Raw genomic sequence first — 15628 nt, 5'->3', positions numbered from 1 at the left:
CTCCACCACAGCTGGACTACCGCTATCAAGCTCCACAGATGTCGGGCCGCCTGGTTATCGCCGCTGCTGAAAGTACCGCCACAGTTGTCGAGCCAGTGTTGTCATTGTCGCTGCTGTTGGTCCTCTACTGCTTGGTAGCGCTCATCGCTAGATCACCACTTCTCAATCGTTGCCACCACCATTGTTGTCATTAGACCACCATTGACCAATTGTCACCATCACGACCGTCACTACAGGCACCGCCACTAGCATCTAGTAGCCACCATCGTCGGATCACAACCATTGTTGTTTCCAAACCGACGTCATCATCACACCCTCACTTTTCTGTTGTATTACACCATTCCCCCTAGCAGAAGTCACGTGGCTTATGTAGCATTGCTCATGCTCAGTTAAAGTTCAATAAAAACTTGTAACCTTCATTCATATAGTAGAATATTTTCAACTAGGTTAGACTATGTGATTTTTGTCATTTTGTGTTTTTCATGTCAAAAGTTTTGTTGTCTTCTTTATAAATTTCATTTTAAATAGGTGTGTTAGATGTTGATATAACACTAAGCCATTAATATATTACTCTACCGCCGTAAATTTACGACATATAACACCTTAAATAATAGGGTCTACTTAGGCCTTTAGCAAAGATGATGTCAATGATCTAGCGCTGGTTGTTGCTAGAGATGATTTTTTTTTTTGGGGGGGTGGGGGGATTAAGCACAGCTATGTTAGTGGTCAGCGTAATAATAAAACCCTTAATCTCAACACTTAGTTGATTTTTTCTTAAGTCTGTCATTATTGTATGAAATAAGATTTTTATAAGCCTTTAAACTTATGATGTGTCTTGAATGCTCAGAGATTTTTTAATGATGCTGCTCTTCCAAGTTTGAATGAATAAAAAAAAAAGGATCAGATTACATAAACTAATGTTTCATCAAATGAGCTGTAAAATTATTAAATTAATCCTAAGATTACTGTAATATAAGAATGATTAATTAATTTTTATAATATATTTATTTTAAAATAAATTTAATAGTTTTAAGATGCATGTTAGCAAAAATTAAAAAAGAAAAAAAAAACTGAATAATTACATTCACATCACTCAACTTTGTTATTCAAAAATATAACACAGATTTTTTTTTTTTTAAATTATGGATGCGTTTATGCGTGATAAATCATTAGGGAATTTGATAACAATGAAAATTTTGAATTAGGGATTTATTATGATTTTTCATATTTTTGTGACAATTTTAAAAATGGTTGCAAGAAGAACAAATTTATAAATAGAAATTTTGAGTGCTTTGTATGTAATTACTCTGCCTTCATTTATATATATATATATATATATATACATACCGTTTGAATTCAACGTTTCAAAATTCGTTATGTTATTTCGATTTTGTAAGAATCAATTTTTTTTTTCTTTTCTTCTACCTGAATGATTTATTTCCTTCATTGTCGTGGTCTTTTCATATGTGCGATCTTTCCTTTTCTTCTTCTTGCCTCACCTTACTGACTTCCCGTTCTGTCAATCCCTTTGTTCTATAAGGGCAGGTTTGACTGCCTCGTCTCGATTTTACTCTCCTATCACTCTCTTTGTTCGACCAAAACTATCGCCTCTCACCCTTACCCCGAACGCTTGCAATACAACCGTGATTGGAGCTAGCAGAGAAGACAAGCGGGCAAAGAATTCTAAAACCGTCATAGCTAGTTAGGGGGTGTTAATCTTTGTTAATTGTAGTAGATTTGTAGTTATTCTATAGGATTGCCAGTCATACCATTATTACTTCAATTTATACTTGTTATAGGCTTCAATTATTACTCATAATGAATTTAATATCTTACTCTATTGTTGCATTTCCTATATATTTGAAATAATCCTACACTTATGACATTTTCTTTTTATGTACATTACTTATATGAAATTGTATATGTCATATCACAAGTCTGCATGACATATTATTGTTCTAACATATTATATATGTGGAAACAATTTAACATGTTTGTGTGTTATGATTTTGGTTAGACGGGCTAACATGTCCATAAAGTGACGACTCTACAAGAAATTATCTGGTTTCTTAGGTTGATATTGACCTTTTTGGTTTCAGGGTACCTGTTAAAACCGACTACATATAAATATGAATGAAAGTTTAATAATGAGTGACTTTATTGAAAATAATTGCATGTGTTGTTATGTTTTGCATATTTGATGTTGATCACTTTCTTGTCACTTTACAATATTATATACATGCACTTAGTGATCTTATTATCCATATTACTGCCATGTTTTTCTTGTTATTTATGATTTAATAGATAATTTTTATTTTCTGTGTTGTTTGTCAATTTTACTTTTTAATATTTTTACATAACAAATTTTATTCAACCACCAATAGCACTGTCACCATCGGAACAAGCTCTTCAATTTTAGTTTTTCCCAACTTAGTTTTTTTTCAATATTTACCTTTACTATTATATTTGTTTCATGTTATTATTTATATTTTGTTTCAGCTAGTTTATTTTTTTCAGTCCAGTTATATCTTGAACTTTTTAGTATTAATGAAATTTATATTTCTCTTTTTAATTACATGCAAGTTTTTTTATTTTTTGAGAATACAAGATAGTTTTATTTAATTTTATCATGTCCTATATTATCGGGGTGAGCTGCTTTCTGAATACAAGAGGATATGACAGACTCAATACGTTACCCATTCTTACACAAATGCATATATAATTTTTAATGCAAAAAATCTTCTAATTATAAGTGTTTAGTTATATAAAAAACAAATCCACTTGTTAAAATCAAATTACGAGCACAAACATGGCATATAATTTAGAATAATTTTAGTCGCCTATCAAATAGATGACATAATTTCGACATTTATATACATACTACAAAATTCTTAGATAGATGCTTATACATCTATCTAAACTTTGTTATATGCATGACATAATTTTGACATTTATATACATACTACAAAATTCTTATATGCTTATACATCTATCTAAACTTTGTTATATGCATACCATTTGAATCCTTAACACTTAACATCACAACAAAAAAATATTAATAAAATTAATTTTTACAAAGTAAAATATATATTTAATAACATTTATAAATATAAATATTAAAATTAATATGGCAGATATGTAAATACATATGAATTGTGAGGTACATATGCAAATTTCCTTTCCCTATATTTTAAATTAATTACGCAGATAGGGAAACGACCTAGTAAACTTCTCCAGCAAGCGGGAGAAACATCGCGAGGCTTCCAGAAGAAAGACGTAGCATCCCAAGGAAGCTGAGGCCGTATCAGAAGTGGAGATTCAGGCGGCGATAGAATCCCCGAAGAGAAAAAGTAATTTGATCAGAATTGAAAATGGCGAATACGATACGAAGGAAGCTGAGGCCGTATCAGAAGTGGAGATTCAGGCGGCGATAGAATCCCCGAAGAGAAAAAGTAATTTGATCAGAATTGAAAATGGCGAATACGATACGAAGGAAGCTGAGGCCGTATCAGAAGTGGAGATTCAGGCGGCGATAGAATCCCCGAAGAGAAAAAGTAATTTGATCAGAATTGAAAATGGCGAATACGATACGAAGGAAGCTGAGGCCGTATCAGAAGTGGAGATTCAGGCGGCGATAGAATCCCCGAAGAGAAAAAGTAATTTGATCAGAATTGAAAATGGCGAATACGATACGAAGGAAGCTGAGGCCGTATCAGAAGTGGAGATTCAGGCGGCGATAGAATCCCCGAAGAGAAAAAGTAATTTGATCAGAATTGAAAATGGCGAATACGATACGAAGGAAGCTGAGGCCGTATCAGAAGTGGAGATTCAGGCGGCGATAGAATCCCCGAAGAGAAAAAGTAATTTGATCAGAATTGAAAATGGCGAATACGATACGAAGGAAGCTGAGGCCGTATCAGAAGTGGAGATTCAGGCGGCGATAGAATCCCCGAAGAGAAAAAGTAATTTGATCAGAATTGAAAATGGCGAATACGATACGAAGGAAGCTGAGGCCGTATCAGAAGTGGAGATTCAGGCGGCGATAGAATCCCCGAAGAGAAAAAGTAATTTGATCAGAATTGAAAATGGCGAATACGATACGAAGGAAGCTGAGGCCGTATCAGAAGTGGAGATTCAGGCGGCGATAGAATCCCCGAAGAGAAAAAGTAATTTGATCAGAATTGAAAATGGCGAATACGATACGAAGGAAGCTGAGGCCGTATCAGAAGTGGAGATTCAGGCGGCGATAGAATCCCCGAAGAGAAAAAGTAATTTGATCAGAATTGAAAATGGCGAATACGATACGAAGGAAGCTGAGGCCGTATCAGAAGTGGAGATTCAGGCGGCGATAGAATCCCCGAAGAGAAAAAGTAATTTGATCAGAATTGAAAATGGCGAATACGATACGAAGGAAGCTGAGGCCGTATCAGAAGTGGAGATTCAGGCGGCGATAGAATCCCCGAAGAGAAAAAGTAATTTGATCAGAATTGAAAATGGCGAATACGAATCACAATCACCAGAGTTGGAGGAGGAGATCACAAAAGATGAGGAAGTAGCATCGATGGTGGAAGTCAAGAGGGAAGGAGGAGGAGAAATAAGGGAGATGGTGGAGAGAATGGTGGTGGAGAACGAGAGACTGAAGGAAATGGTGGCTCAGCTTTGCGCAACGAGCTCCGAACAATGCAGATTAATGAAGGGTCTGGTCGATAGGGTTGAGCAACTGGAGCGCGTCGTCCATCATCGCATGGATCGACGGAAGAAGAGGAGGGGCGCTACTGCTTGCTCTGCGCTTTCATCGTCCAAGTAGTAATAAGTTATTGTGTTTTTTGCTTTCTCATCTGTATTGCAATGCTTCTACCGTTTTATTATATATGTAATTGGGCCGAAGGAATGGAGTTATTTTTACTCATGATAAGCAAGTTAACGAGTTAAGATATTTCGTTTTTGCAATCTTGAGGTTGTAAATTATCCATTAAAAATATGACAATTTGAAGGATATACAATGTGTGTATTGGTTAAGCCCAACTAGTCGTCACGATGTGGTTTTATAAACTCTCAACTAAAAAATATCATTGTCTTTAGATCTTGGTCCAAGTTATCCTGCACACACGTAATCTCATATTATCCTCAATCTAGATGCATGTACTATCTATTATTCTCCCATTGAGTCTAAAAAATAATTAGTTTGAGACTCGAGGCCCCTTTTGGAAGGGCCCGTTTTAGAAGGTAGGCTTACCCCACTTGAAAAAATTTTTACTATTCAAATTAGGAAAAAAAAAAAAAAAAAAATAAAAAATGAAAATGTGGAGAATAGAAGTGGTTGCTCAATAGTAATTGTAGTTTAGTTGTATTGATTGTAAATATATTTTTTGTGATGGTTTGTTGCCAGCGGTGTGCATTCGATTGTCATGGAGAGAGTACTTTGTTATAAATGTTGTAGTTGATGCTTGTAGCACTAATTTGTAGCATATATTATATTTAAAAGTTTGATAGTAGTTAGTCGTATGAATTGTTGATAGTTGTTTTAGGAGTGTTGATTGACCATAGGGACTGTTGTAGAAAGTTGCAGAGGTTGTGAGTTATGTAGTTTGTAGTTGGTAAAGCTGTGGTGAATTATAATAACACTGGTAGGTCGTAAATGCCAGAGCTATGAATTGTTGATTGCATAGGTTATGATTAGGTATGTCATTGGGGTGAGCTATGATGATACCTGTAGGCCGCAGAGACAGGAGTTGAGAGCTGCTCAAGCTGTAAGTCATGTGGGTCTTAGTTAGTCACAGTTGTTATAGTGTTAAGTTGTGATAACGTCCATAAGTCACATGGATTGGAGTTAGAAGTCATATTTATATATATAGTAGTTGGTTACATAGGTTAAAATTGTGAGTTGTGATGAGGTTCGTAGGCTGTAGTGGTCGAAGTCTGCGAGTTGCATATATTGTGATGAAATCTATTGGTCACATAGGTCGAAATTGGGAGTTACATAAGCTGTGATATTATTTTTAGGTTGTAGAACTCGGTTGTATGAGTTGTGATAGTATTCGTGAGTCGGAGTGGAGAGGTGCACTAGTTGTGACAACATATGTAGGTCGCCAAGGCCGACGTTGGGAGCTGCACAAGCTGTAACAACATATGTAGGTCGTAGTTGGTCGCATAAGTTATAGTAGCAAGTTATGATGTCATCTGTAGGCTGTAAAGACTAAAGTTGGGAGCTATATGAGTTTTTACCTACATAGGTCATAGTTGGTTACATTAGCTATGGTGGTGAGATGCAATGATGTATGCAGACTACAAGAGCCAGAGTTAGAAGCAACATGAGTTGTTATAATATTTGTAGACCCCATAGCTTTTAGTTGGAAGCTTCATAAGCTGTGATAATTTTAATAAACAACAAAGGTCAGAATTGCAAACTGTAATTACTGTGATGACATTTTTAGACCATAGAGATTAAAGTTGGGAGCTACACAAACTGTGAACTATGTAAGAGGTAGTTGGTTACGTAGTTCGTATTGGTGAAATGTGATGAAGTTTTTAAGTTGCAATGGCCGAAGTCGGGAGTTGTAGGAACTTTAAGCCACACATGTTGTAGTTAGCCACATAGGTTGTAGAGAGGAGATAACTTTAGGAGTTTGGAGAAAGTCATTATTTTTGGGTGCATTTTTACATAATCTTCAAAATGCGTTGTTGCACTGTATGTGGTTTGCGTTGTTACATCGTATTTTGGTAGTGTCAAAGTCATATGTGGTTTGTGTTGTTACTCCGTAATCAGGGTGTGATTGCAATGTATGTGGGACGTGTCGTTACATCGTTTTTGGAATGAGTCGTTGCATCGTATGTGTTACATTATTACATTGTCGCTGGAGTGTGTCAATGCACTGTATGCGGGGTGCGTTATTGTGTTGGATGGGTTATTATACCGTCTTCGAGAGGTGTCGTTGCATCATATGTGGGTTGTGTTGTTAGATCATCATTAGGTGTTGCTGCATCATATGCGTGACACATTATTACGTCGTATTCAGAGGGAGCGTGTCATTGCACTGTGTATTGGATGGCAAATTGTTCCGTCAGATACTTTACTATTCTACAATATATGTTGTGATTCTGCAACACACGTGACTCTGCAAGGGATTCTACGGCAAGGAGCATGAGGTAGTCGATGATGGTCGATGGAAGCTGGTGAGCAGTGGTTGACAGCTACACGAGTGAGAAGCATTTTTCAGATCCTTCAATATAGAAACAACACTATGCTTCAGCTTCTTCCGGTCCTTCTTTAGGCTCAAAATTAGGTCTCCTCTCAAGTGGAAAGTGAGACTCTATTTATAAAATCTGGGAGAGGCTTCTCTAAAATAAAGGAAGGAATTCAGGCCACTATATCAGACAATCCGTAGAGATTCCTCCAATCAATTGATATTCAGTGAACATTTGAGTGTCTTAATGAAGCCAAATTAAGTTATTTTGGGTTGGTTGGTTGGATTCTTCTCACTGAGATGTTCAATTTGATTATAAGCTTGTTAGATTTTGGATTCATTTACCTTTCAATCATGCACTGAAAGTTTTCAAAAGTAGTTTAATGGATTGATATGAGCTTGATTTGACTCGAATTAAACTAATTATGATGTGTGTGTGTGTTTGTGTGTGCGTGTGTGTGTGTTTGTGTGTGCGTGTGTGTATTTACTATATGTATATATATGTAAAAATGGAAAAAACCTCATCTCGTGTTGCCCCTCTTTCTATGTGACCTAAGTTTGATCCCTACCGTTATAAAATTATTTTTTCCACAACAGGTTAGATTAGTGAGTTGGTGTGGTGTGTTGGCGCGACAAATTGATGGGACTAGAGCAAGTCAGCCGACAAGGGCAACAACTGTAGTGGTGTCGACTGAGCGAGTCAGGACCGTATTCTGGGTTGTGCGATCACATAACACCTATGTGTCTACGTTGCGCGCGGATCGTGATCTGTAGTACAAAGTCATGCAGATCGCATGAGAGAGTCGTTCGATTGGGTGATTCTAGTGGGCTTCTGCGAAAACACTCGGATTTTGATCCTTCTTGGACATTTTTTTACCTTTTTTTGTGGATTTTGGCTATTTTGAGCCTATAAATAGGCTAAAAACATAAGAAAAAATGTGGAGTCTCCCAACCTATTTGTGCAACCAACAAGGCTCCCATAAGAGAAAAGATGAAGTTCCCCCAAATTGTTTGTGCGATTTCCCAGAAGAAAGAAGGCTGGGCTGAGTCCCTCGACCTGTTTGTGCAATCAATGAGGAGTTCCCCCAAATTGTTTGTACGATTTCCCAGAAGAAAGAAGGCTGAGTCCCTCGACCTGTTTGTGCAATCAATGAGATTTCAAGAAAAAAAAAAGTGAAGATCGCGAGCTTATTTTTGTGCGATTAATGGGGTTCCCATTTCATGTTATCGTCGTCCTTGCAGGAAGGGATTTCCTGCACTACTGTAACATTTTATATCCCTTCCTGCACTACTGTAACATTTTCTAGAGAAGATTTCCTTTAATGCTGTTGTGATTTATGCCTGCACTACTGTAACATTTTATAGAGAAGATTTCCTTTAATGCTGTTGTGATTTATGGAGAAGATTTTTCATGTTGCTTAAATGCTATCCAGAGGTTATTCTCTAGGTTACTATCACGCTTTCTAGAGGGGATTTCACATGTTGTTGTCGTGCTTTTTGGGGGATATTTCTCACACTTTTATGATGGTCTTTGAAGAATATTTAATGCGTTGTTGTCATGTTTTTTGGATGAGGATTTATGTGTTGTTGAGTTATTGATATTTGGAGAATATTGTTCTAATAATAATCAGTAGAAGTACTAGAATTTTGTGGAGGTGATGCTGACAAAATTTAAAGATGAGCCGTCCATTTCTTTGAATGTATGGAAGGCTGAATTTGCAAATATCAACCATATCTTGGCGAGCATATGAAGAGTAACTCCTCGATTAGAATGTTTAGTCTTTGTAGGCTTTTTGAGCAAGGATGTTGTCTTTTGAAGAAAAAACATAAAGTTTTGATTTTCCTAACAATGAGGAGGATGTTGTAGTAGATTAATATCTTTATTTTTGTCGTCTTCTTGTCGGTTTTGTACCAAGATATGTTAGTCTTTATAATCTTTTAACTGCCCTATGTGACATTTAAACACGATAACAGTGATTTTGCATGTACATATTTATTCACTTGATATTATGGTATTGCATTTGTCTGTGTATATCTGAGCTTGTTTCGTGAAGCACTTCTTTTTGGGATCTTGTTGCTCAGCTTATGGGATAATATATTCATACAATAAACATAATGCAACTATAATTTTTCTCTTGCATCTTTTTCTATCAGTGATCTTTATCGTGTAATGTTTTAAGAACATTGAATCAGATTTAACTACATTTAACAAAAATATAACATATAACAAATATGTTACTGTTAGAAATAATCTGAAGTTGTTCAAATTTAGAAAAGAAAAACCCAAAATCCAAACAATAGAAAGTAGTCCATGAAATAAAACTAAAAAATTCATGCATCTCGATTGTCGTAATGATATTTTCAGTAATTAATCCTGCAACCAGCTTTCATCAACATGAAAAACTCTCCAGGTCGGATCTTTCAACAACCTCATGGAGAACAATTAAAACGACACGTCCTTATCAATTTTTGGAGTATATTTCAGAATTCTCATAGCCTACTGAACAGAAGTTGCATGTGACCCACTAGGCTCGCTGAAGCCACTAATTGGGAGATCCGACTTCTAATAAAAGCGACACCTTTTTTCTTTTTCTCGACCGTAAGACGTTTGGATCGACTAGTAGATTCTACTTCTTGTAGGTTGGTGTTGGATTTTTCATTGAACCCGACAGATTTCACTGCTTTTAAATGCTCAGATCAGGCTTCGTGCCCTCTCTCGCTTGGTGCCATTGCTTGCACACTTGTGACCACCGCTCTACCAAACGGACAATCCAACTTATCTTCAAGCTCTGGGTCAATGCTACTGAATTTTAATTTTTTCGCAGTCGCCACCACTTACAAATCAAGTATAAATTTTTAGATTGATGAATGGAAACGTTGTAATTTTAAAATAATTTTACATTTCAAACATTCTCACATTCAATCTCTCGGTCCACCATTTCTCAGAAGCATTGATTGTTCACTTTATAGGATCCTAATCTAAGCATGTGGATCCTCAATTCAGCTCTTTCCATATTTTCCAGTCCTTTTTCTATTGATCCTATTGGTTCTTAAATTACATTTATTATACTCTCTCTCCCCGTGCTTTCTTTAAGCTTTTTTATTATGTTCTGTCAACATTCCTTGTTAAAATAAATGGTTGGCCTATTTCTTAAGTCAACCTTTTTGACATAGAGGTCACAATATTTAGTGTCATCTCTTTATCCCAGGCAGCGGATGTACCGAATTCTTTTGCTTTGCCTATAACAACAACTGTCACGCAAAGAACTAAATAACATAAATTAATGGGAGATAAATAAAAAATTAAGTAATATAACAACAACCACCATCATCATATTTATCAACACATCACTAACACCACATCACGACCTCCAAACCACACACCATCGCTAACCAACATCAACAGCTCACCACATCACTCCACCGCCTCCAGATCACTTACCTCCACAACACATCGCCACCTACACACAACCTACAACTAACATCAATAGCACACTGCCGCCATATAAAAAAAACCAACACCACAACACAACCTCTAAACCACACCGCCAACTCCACATCACACCACCTTTTTCAACCAAATACCACTACCTCCACACCACCAACCACCAACATGAATAACACACCACACAACTCCACTAACTCTGCATCACCTTCCTCAACATCACCACGCTGCCTCCTCCAAACCAAGCACCACCTCCCAATTTTTTGCACACCTTCACATCACCTACCCAAACCATTGTACTTTGTAATAAATAAAATATAACACCGGGAATAACACCACAATAACATCAAATATACGCAATAATAACACTGGAACAGAATAATACCTCAATAAAAGTTAAAACAGAAATCTTTTAGTAACAACTAAATAACACAGCAATAATACTTAAATAATATCATCATAACAATTACAATACCATTAACTAAAATAAAAACACCTCATTTAACGGCACTTAAATAATATCATCATAACAATTACAAGACAGTACCATTAACTAAAATAAAAACACCTCATTTAACGGTATTGTCTTGTAGATATTATGATATTATTATTTAAGTGTTATATGTTTCAAATATAAATGAAAGTCTCAAACATAGATGAAAGTTTTTTATATGTTTTTGTAATTTTTATCAATGATTTCTAAGAAGTATCATTGAGGTATATTCAAATAGCATATTATATTCTTGAAGTTGATGATTCAGTTCAAATCTATCGAATTCAATGCTATTTTGGAGTTATTGGGGTATTATTTCGGTGTTATTAGGGTATTAACTCCAATAACGCCGCAATATCCCTCAATAACCCCACCGTAACACTGAGCGGTGAACCACTCCAATAACCTCCGCGGTTTCTCTTTAATAACCCCCGCAGAACAACTCCAATAATTTTCAATAACGTCGTAATAACCCTTCATTAACAATTCAATAACCCCCGCAGAACAACTCCAATGACCTCTTCAATAACGCTGCAATAAACTCCTAATAACCCCACAATATCATCGAGCGGTGAACCACTTTAATAACTTCCACGGTTCTAATTTGAAAAGGTCCGAGCCGAGTCAGGTGTTAAAAAATTCATTCATTTAAATATTTAATAAGGTGGGTCTAGTGTAGCACACGTGACAGCATATTACATGCGTCTGCTCATAGAGTTGCGTCCGCACTCCGTTTGGAAAAAATTTTCCCCAAGAATATACCCAGTGGGGAGAAAAATTAAAACCTCCGTACGAATCAGTGAGAACATAAAGCGGGATTAGTTAGGGCTTTAATTTAATTAATTATGTTTTTATTTTATTTGAAGCCTTAACATCTGGTAATAATTTGGCCTAAGTCCTCTATCTATGTGATTTGACCTAAAAACTTTACAAAGAAACGGTCACATCCATTACCTAATAGACTCCATCATATGATTTAACCAATAATCTTCACTACATTACGATCATGACTTTAGCCCGCATATTCCCCAATTTCTTTGCTTATTTGTGTTGTTAGCTATAAAGTATTATTTGATATGGCATAGATCATTTGTTAGCTGGTGATTTGAATGTGTTCCCTTGGGCAAACATTCACCTTAGGTTTGCAAGGTTTTTTTGGACGAAATAATCAATGACTGTCGACAAAGATCTTTCTATCAGGTTGTGTTGACTTCCTTCCCTGACTTATAGTGGACCGGGGACCATAATCCGGGACAATGAAATCATGCGATTCTGATCGCGCGTATCATCATTTCCTCTGCCATTCGCTCTTTTCTAATTGTGATATTTTTGATCAATTTAAAACCTAAATGCTTCTATTATATTCTGAGTTTGAACACTAAGTGCTTTTAATGACTAGCCTTAATTGAAAGTGCTCTCCTATTATTAGTAGGGTAATTAACTAAAGAGGCTTATTCCTATAGGAAATCTCGACACGGATCTTAAAGTCCTCTCAAAATGAAGGCCTTCTGAAAATTTAACTGCAAAACTCACGGTAAAATCTCTCAAAACCACCATACTTGTTCATTTTCTTTTTGGGGGAGGCCGGGGCAGAAATTTTTAGAGCCCCCCATAATACGCTTAGCATAAGTATCCATGTAATCAACATCAATGTATTTGGACACTAGCTTGTTTATTCTTAGTTTTTGTTCTTATGAATTCATAGCTTGTATGGTTGTGTCGATATAATTACTTTCATCATTTGAGTTATAATACTCCCCATCTAACTTTATCTTATGTTATATAGTATTGTATGTTTACATGTTTACTCTTTCGAGTTTATTTGGTTAATTACTCATGTTATTCGAGGGATACATTAATAATAATGCTTATTCATTTTACCATGCCTCTGGTTATTCATTCTTATATCAGTCATTCATCTCCAAGTATTCCTCTTAGGAAGAGGAAATGAAAATATATTTTTTCATTTTTGTTCGGTCAATTGAAGAGGCAACAACCTTTTTCAACTTAGTTCTTACATATCCACCTGTTTAAGATTTGAATCGTCACCTCAAATAATGTTTCTATGTTGAGCATATATCAAGATATATTTTGATCATTGATATGATAAATCACTCTTAATGGTTGCCATTGAGTCAGGTCTCAGTGGGGCTAGTAAGAGCAATTATTTGATCAAAAGTTAATTGTGCGGTCCAATATTATTGATTATGGGAGAAAGTGATGTACATTATTCATTGTGGATAATGTTTATGATAGCCCTCCAATAATCAATAAATAGGGCTATTTTTAGTTCTTTTAACAAGTTCTTCATGATTGAAAATGCTCTGATGTAATTTCTAATTAAACATCCCTGGATTAGATAGTACTCTTCAACGTTATGCGAGTTTTTTGAGCATGGACCAAACATTGTTTTTTCGCCCTTCGTAACTTTTGATTTATTGGGACACTAGAACCGATCATCGAACATTCTATTTTGCATCCTTTGTACCTAATTTTCTCCATTGATGGATCTCCCTATCATAATATTTGATGAGGAAAATCACTTTCATAACAATTTGAACATTGGACGATGCTCGTCGCGCTCCCATTAATCTCTTTAACTGTGTAGAGCAATCATTGTATTAATTTCTTGTGCTTTTTTGTAAAAGAGAAATGCACTATAAGTTTATTCATTTGAGAGAATTTCACATCCATTTGACAGCAGGTATGCAATTTTTTTTTTGAGTAGAAATGGTATTCTTATGTTAAGTACTCACATATATGTTCTGTTTGAGGTTTTACATACACACCACTCAATACCTATGTATTTACATATCTAACACGTAAAATTCAATTTTTACATGCACCACCTTGCATATGCATTAAAAGGTATATTTCACTTTGTTAAAGTTAAAATAGGGGTTTTTTTTTTATTTTTATTTGATGTGTAAGATTTGGGTGGTATAAAGTTAAAAGGCAATGTTTATGTGTTAGATATGTAAATAGAAATGTAAATGTATACAATTATTGAGTGGTATGTATGTAAATGCCCCTTTTATGTTTTTTTAATTAATGTCCTTACCCTCTGATAAAATGGCGATTATTTGTGCATTTTTTCTGCTCATTGGATTGCTTAAAGCCGGAGATTCATACAGTTTTTCGCTCACATGGATTGCATAAATTACTTATTTGTTAGATGAGTTTGATTAGATTTTAGATGTTTTATGACAGTTGGCCAATGTTTTTATAATAGATGCTGACCAAATATTTTCGTTTTTGGATAATTAGATGCAGACCACCGAAATATTGATATTTATAAATTAAGTGCTCATGTGTTTTTTTTGAACTATCAAACCGACGTATTCACGCGTGTTACGATCAAACTATTGAGAATTTGATAAAAATGACTAATATGAGTTGGGGTTTTGCCGTGAATTTTGAGGAGTAAGAATTTCACAAATAGGTGAAAGAGGATGGTTGATTTGTAAATAGCTACTTTCCGGTGGTCTACATTTAATTATTTGTTCAATGTCTCATCAACCGAACCATGTGACAAATTTTAGTAATTTCGTTGTCACATTCATTACCAAGTTACAATTAAAGTTGCTGGTGGCTTTTTACGCTAGAATTGTTTACTGTTTTATCTTTTTCTTTTTTCTTGTTAGTACCAAAAAGGGATGTGGTACACTGACGCTTGTAATTTTCCATGATATATATTTAATGATTATGGAAATAGATAAGTATAATTACCCCCATATAAACATTCTATAAATTAAATATTGAAAAAAATATTAAGTGGGGGCAGAAATGAAAATGTTCATCATTTTTTGTTCGCTCTAATTTCAAAGGAGAAAGCAAGGGTAGATTTTAGAACCCAAGTATGCTTATTAAAAGGAACAAAGACATGTAAATTCATAAGAATTGCAAGGTATATATATATATATATTGTGTGTGTATATATATATATATCTATATATATATATATACACGCCCCTCTTTTATTTCCCAAAGTGCTCTTCTTCTATAATGTCGGTACTACTAGTTATTGCAAACCAATTCGCAATATAAATGCATTACAAGAACTTATATATATCTAACAATATGTAGCATTCTACATGAAACTTGTACAGAATATGAAGCTTAAGAGTGCTGATTTTGCCTTTGAGGGTCGCTCAAAGAAAAGGCTGTTATACAATATGTAGCATTTTACATGAAACTTGTACAGAATATGAAGCTTAAGGCTGCTGATTTTGCCTTTGAGGGTCGCTCAAAGAAAAGGCTGTTACAGGTGGAGATGGCGGGTGAGGGAACGGGAAGGGAGGCAGAGGCGGAAAAGGAAACGGGAAAGTAACCGGCGCCGGAGAAGAAGGTGGTGACAGCGGTGGCGGAAAAAGTGTAGGTATTGGGTTGAACGGCGGTAGCGATGGGAAGGGGATGGGGAAGGGAAACGGAAATTGAGGTGGCGGCGGCGAAGCTACAAAAGGCAATGGAGGAAACGGGAAGGGAAGAACAGCCGGCGGCGGGGGG

At 35.6% G+C, this 15628-nt stretch overlaps 2 protein-coding genes across 2 annotated transcripts in view; one reads left to right on the top strand and one right to left on the bottom strand.

The window, feature by feature from the left end:
- The first annotated feature begins 38 nt into the window (after nucleotides 1-38).
- Nucleotides 39-4927, top strand: LOC110030755. Its single transcript, XM_020733650.1, has 3 exons — nucleotides 39-134; nucleotides 3290-4375; nucleotides 4478-4927. Exons 1-3 carry the CDS (start codon nucleotides 39-41, stop codon nucleotides 4805-4807), a joined length of 1512 nt encoding a protein of 503 aa, XP_020589309.1. The 3' UTR covers nucleotides 4808-4927.
- A 10409-nt stretch (nucleotides 4928-15336) lies between these two features.
- Nucleotides 15337-15628, bottom strand: part of LOC110030683 (leucine-rich repeat extensin-like protein 3) — a 1245-nt gene continuing 953 nt past the window's right edge. The window contains exon 3 of the mRNA XM_020733529.1: nucleotides 15337-15575. Coding sequence (XP_020589188.1) covers nucleotides 15337-15575 — 239 coding nt within the window. The remainder of the gene's footprint in view (nucleotides 15576-15628) is intronic.

Source organism: Phalaenopsis equestris, unplaced genomic scaffold, assembly GCF_001263595.1.
Source record: "Phalaenopsis equestris unplaced genomic scaffold, ASM126359v1 Scaffold000002, whole genome shotgun sequence".
In the NCBI taxonomy this organism is placed as follows: Eukaryota; Viridiplantae; Streptophyta; class Magnoliopsida; order Asparagales; family Orchidaceae; genus Phalaenopsis; species Phalaenopsis equestris.
Note: the sequence above shows the minus strand (reverse complement) of the source record. Positions and strands in the feature narration are given on the sequence as shown.

Coding starts and splice junctions, on each gene's coding strand:
- LOC110030755 (XM_020733650.1), top strand. CDS start 39: ATGTCGGGCCGCCTGGTTATCGCCGCTGCTGAAAGTACCGCCACAGTT. Junction 135..3,289: donor TGTTGGTCCTCTACTGCTTG/GTAGCGCTCATC, acceptor TAGCATCCCAAG/GAAGCTGAGGCCGTATCAGA. Junction 4,376..4,477: donor CCCCGAAGAGAAAAAGTAAT/TTGATCAGAATT, acceptor AGAAAAAGTAAT/TTGATCAGAATTGAAAATGG.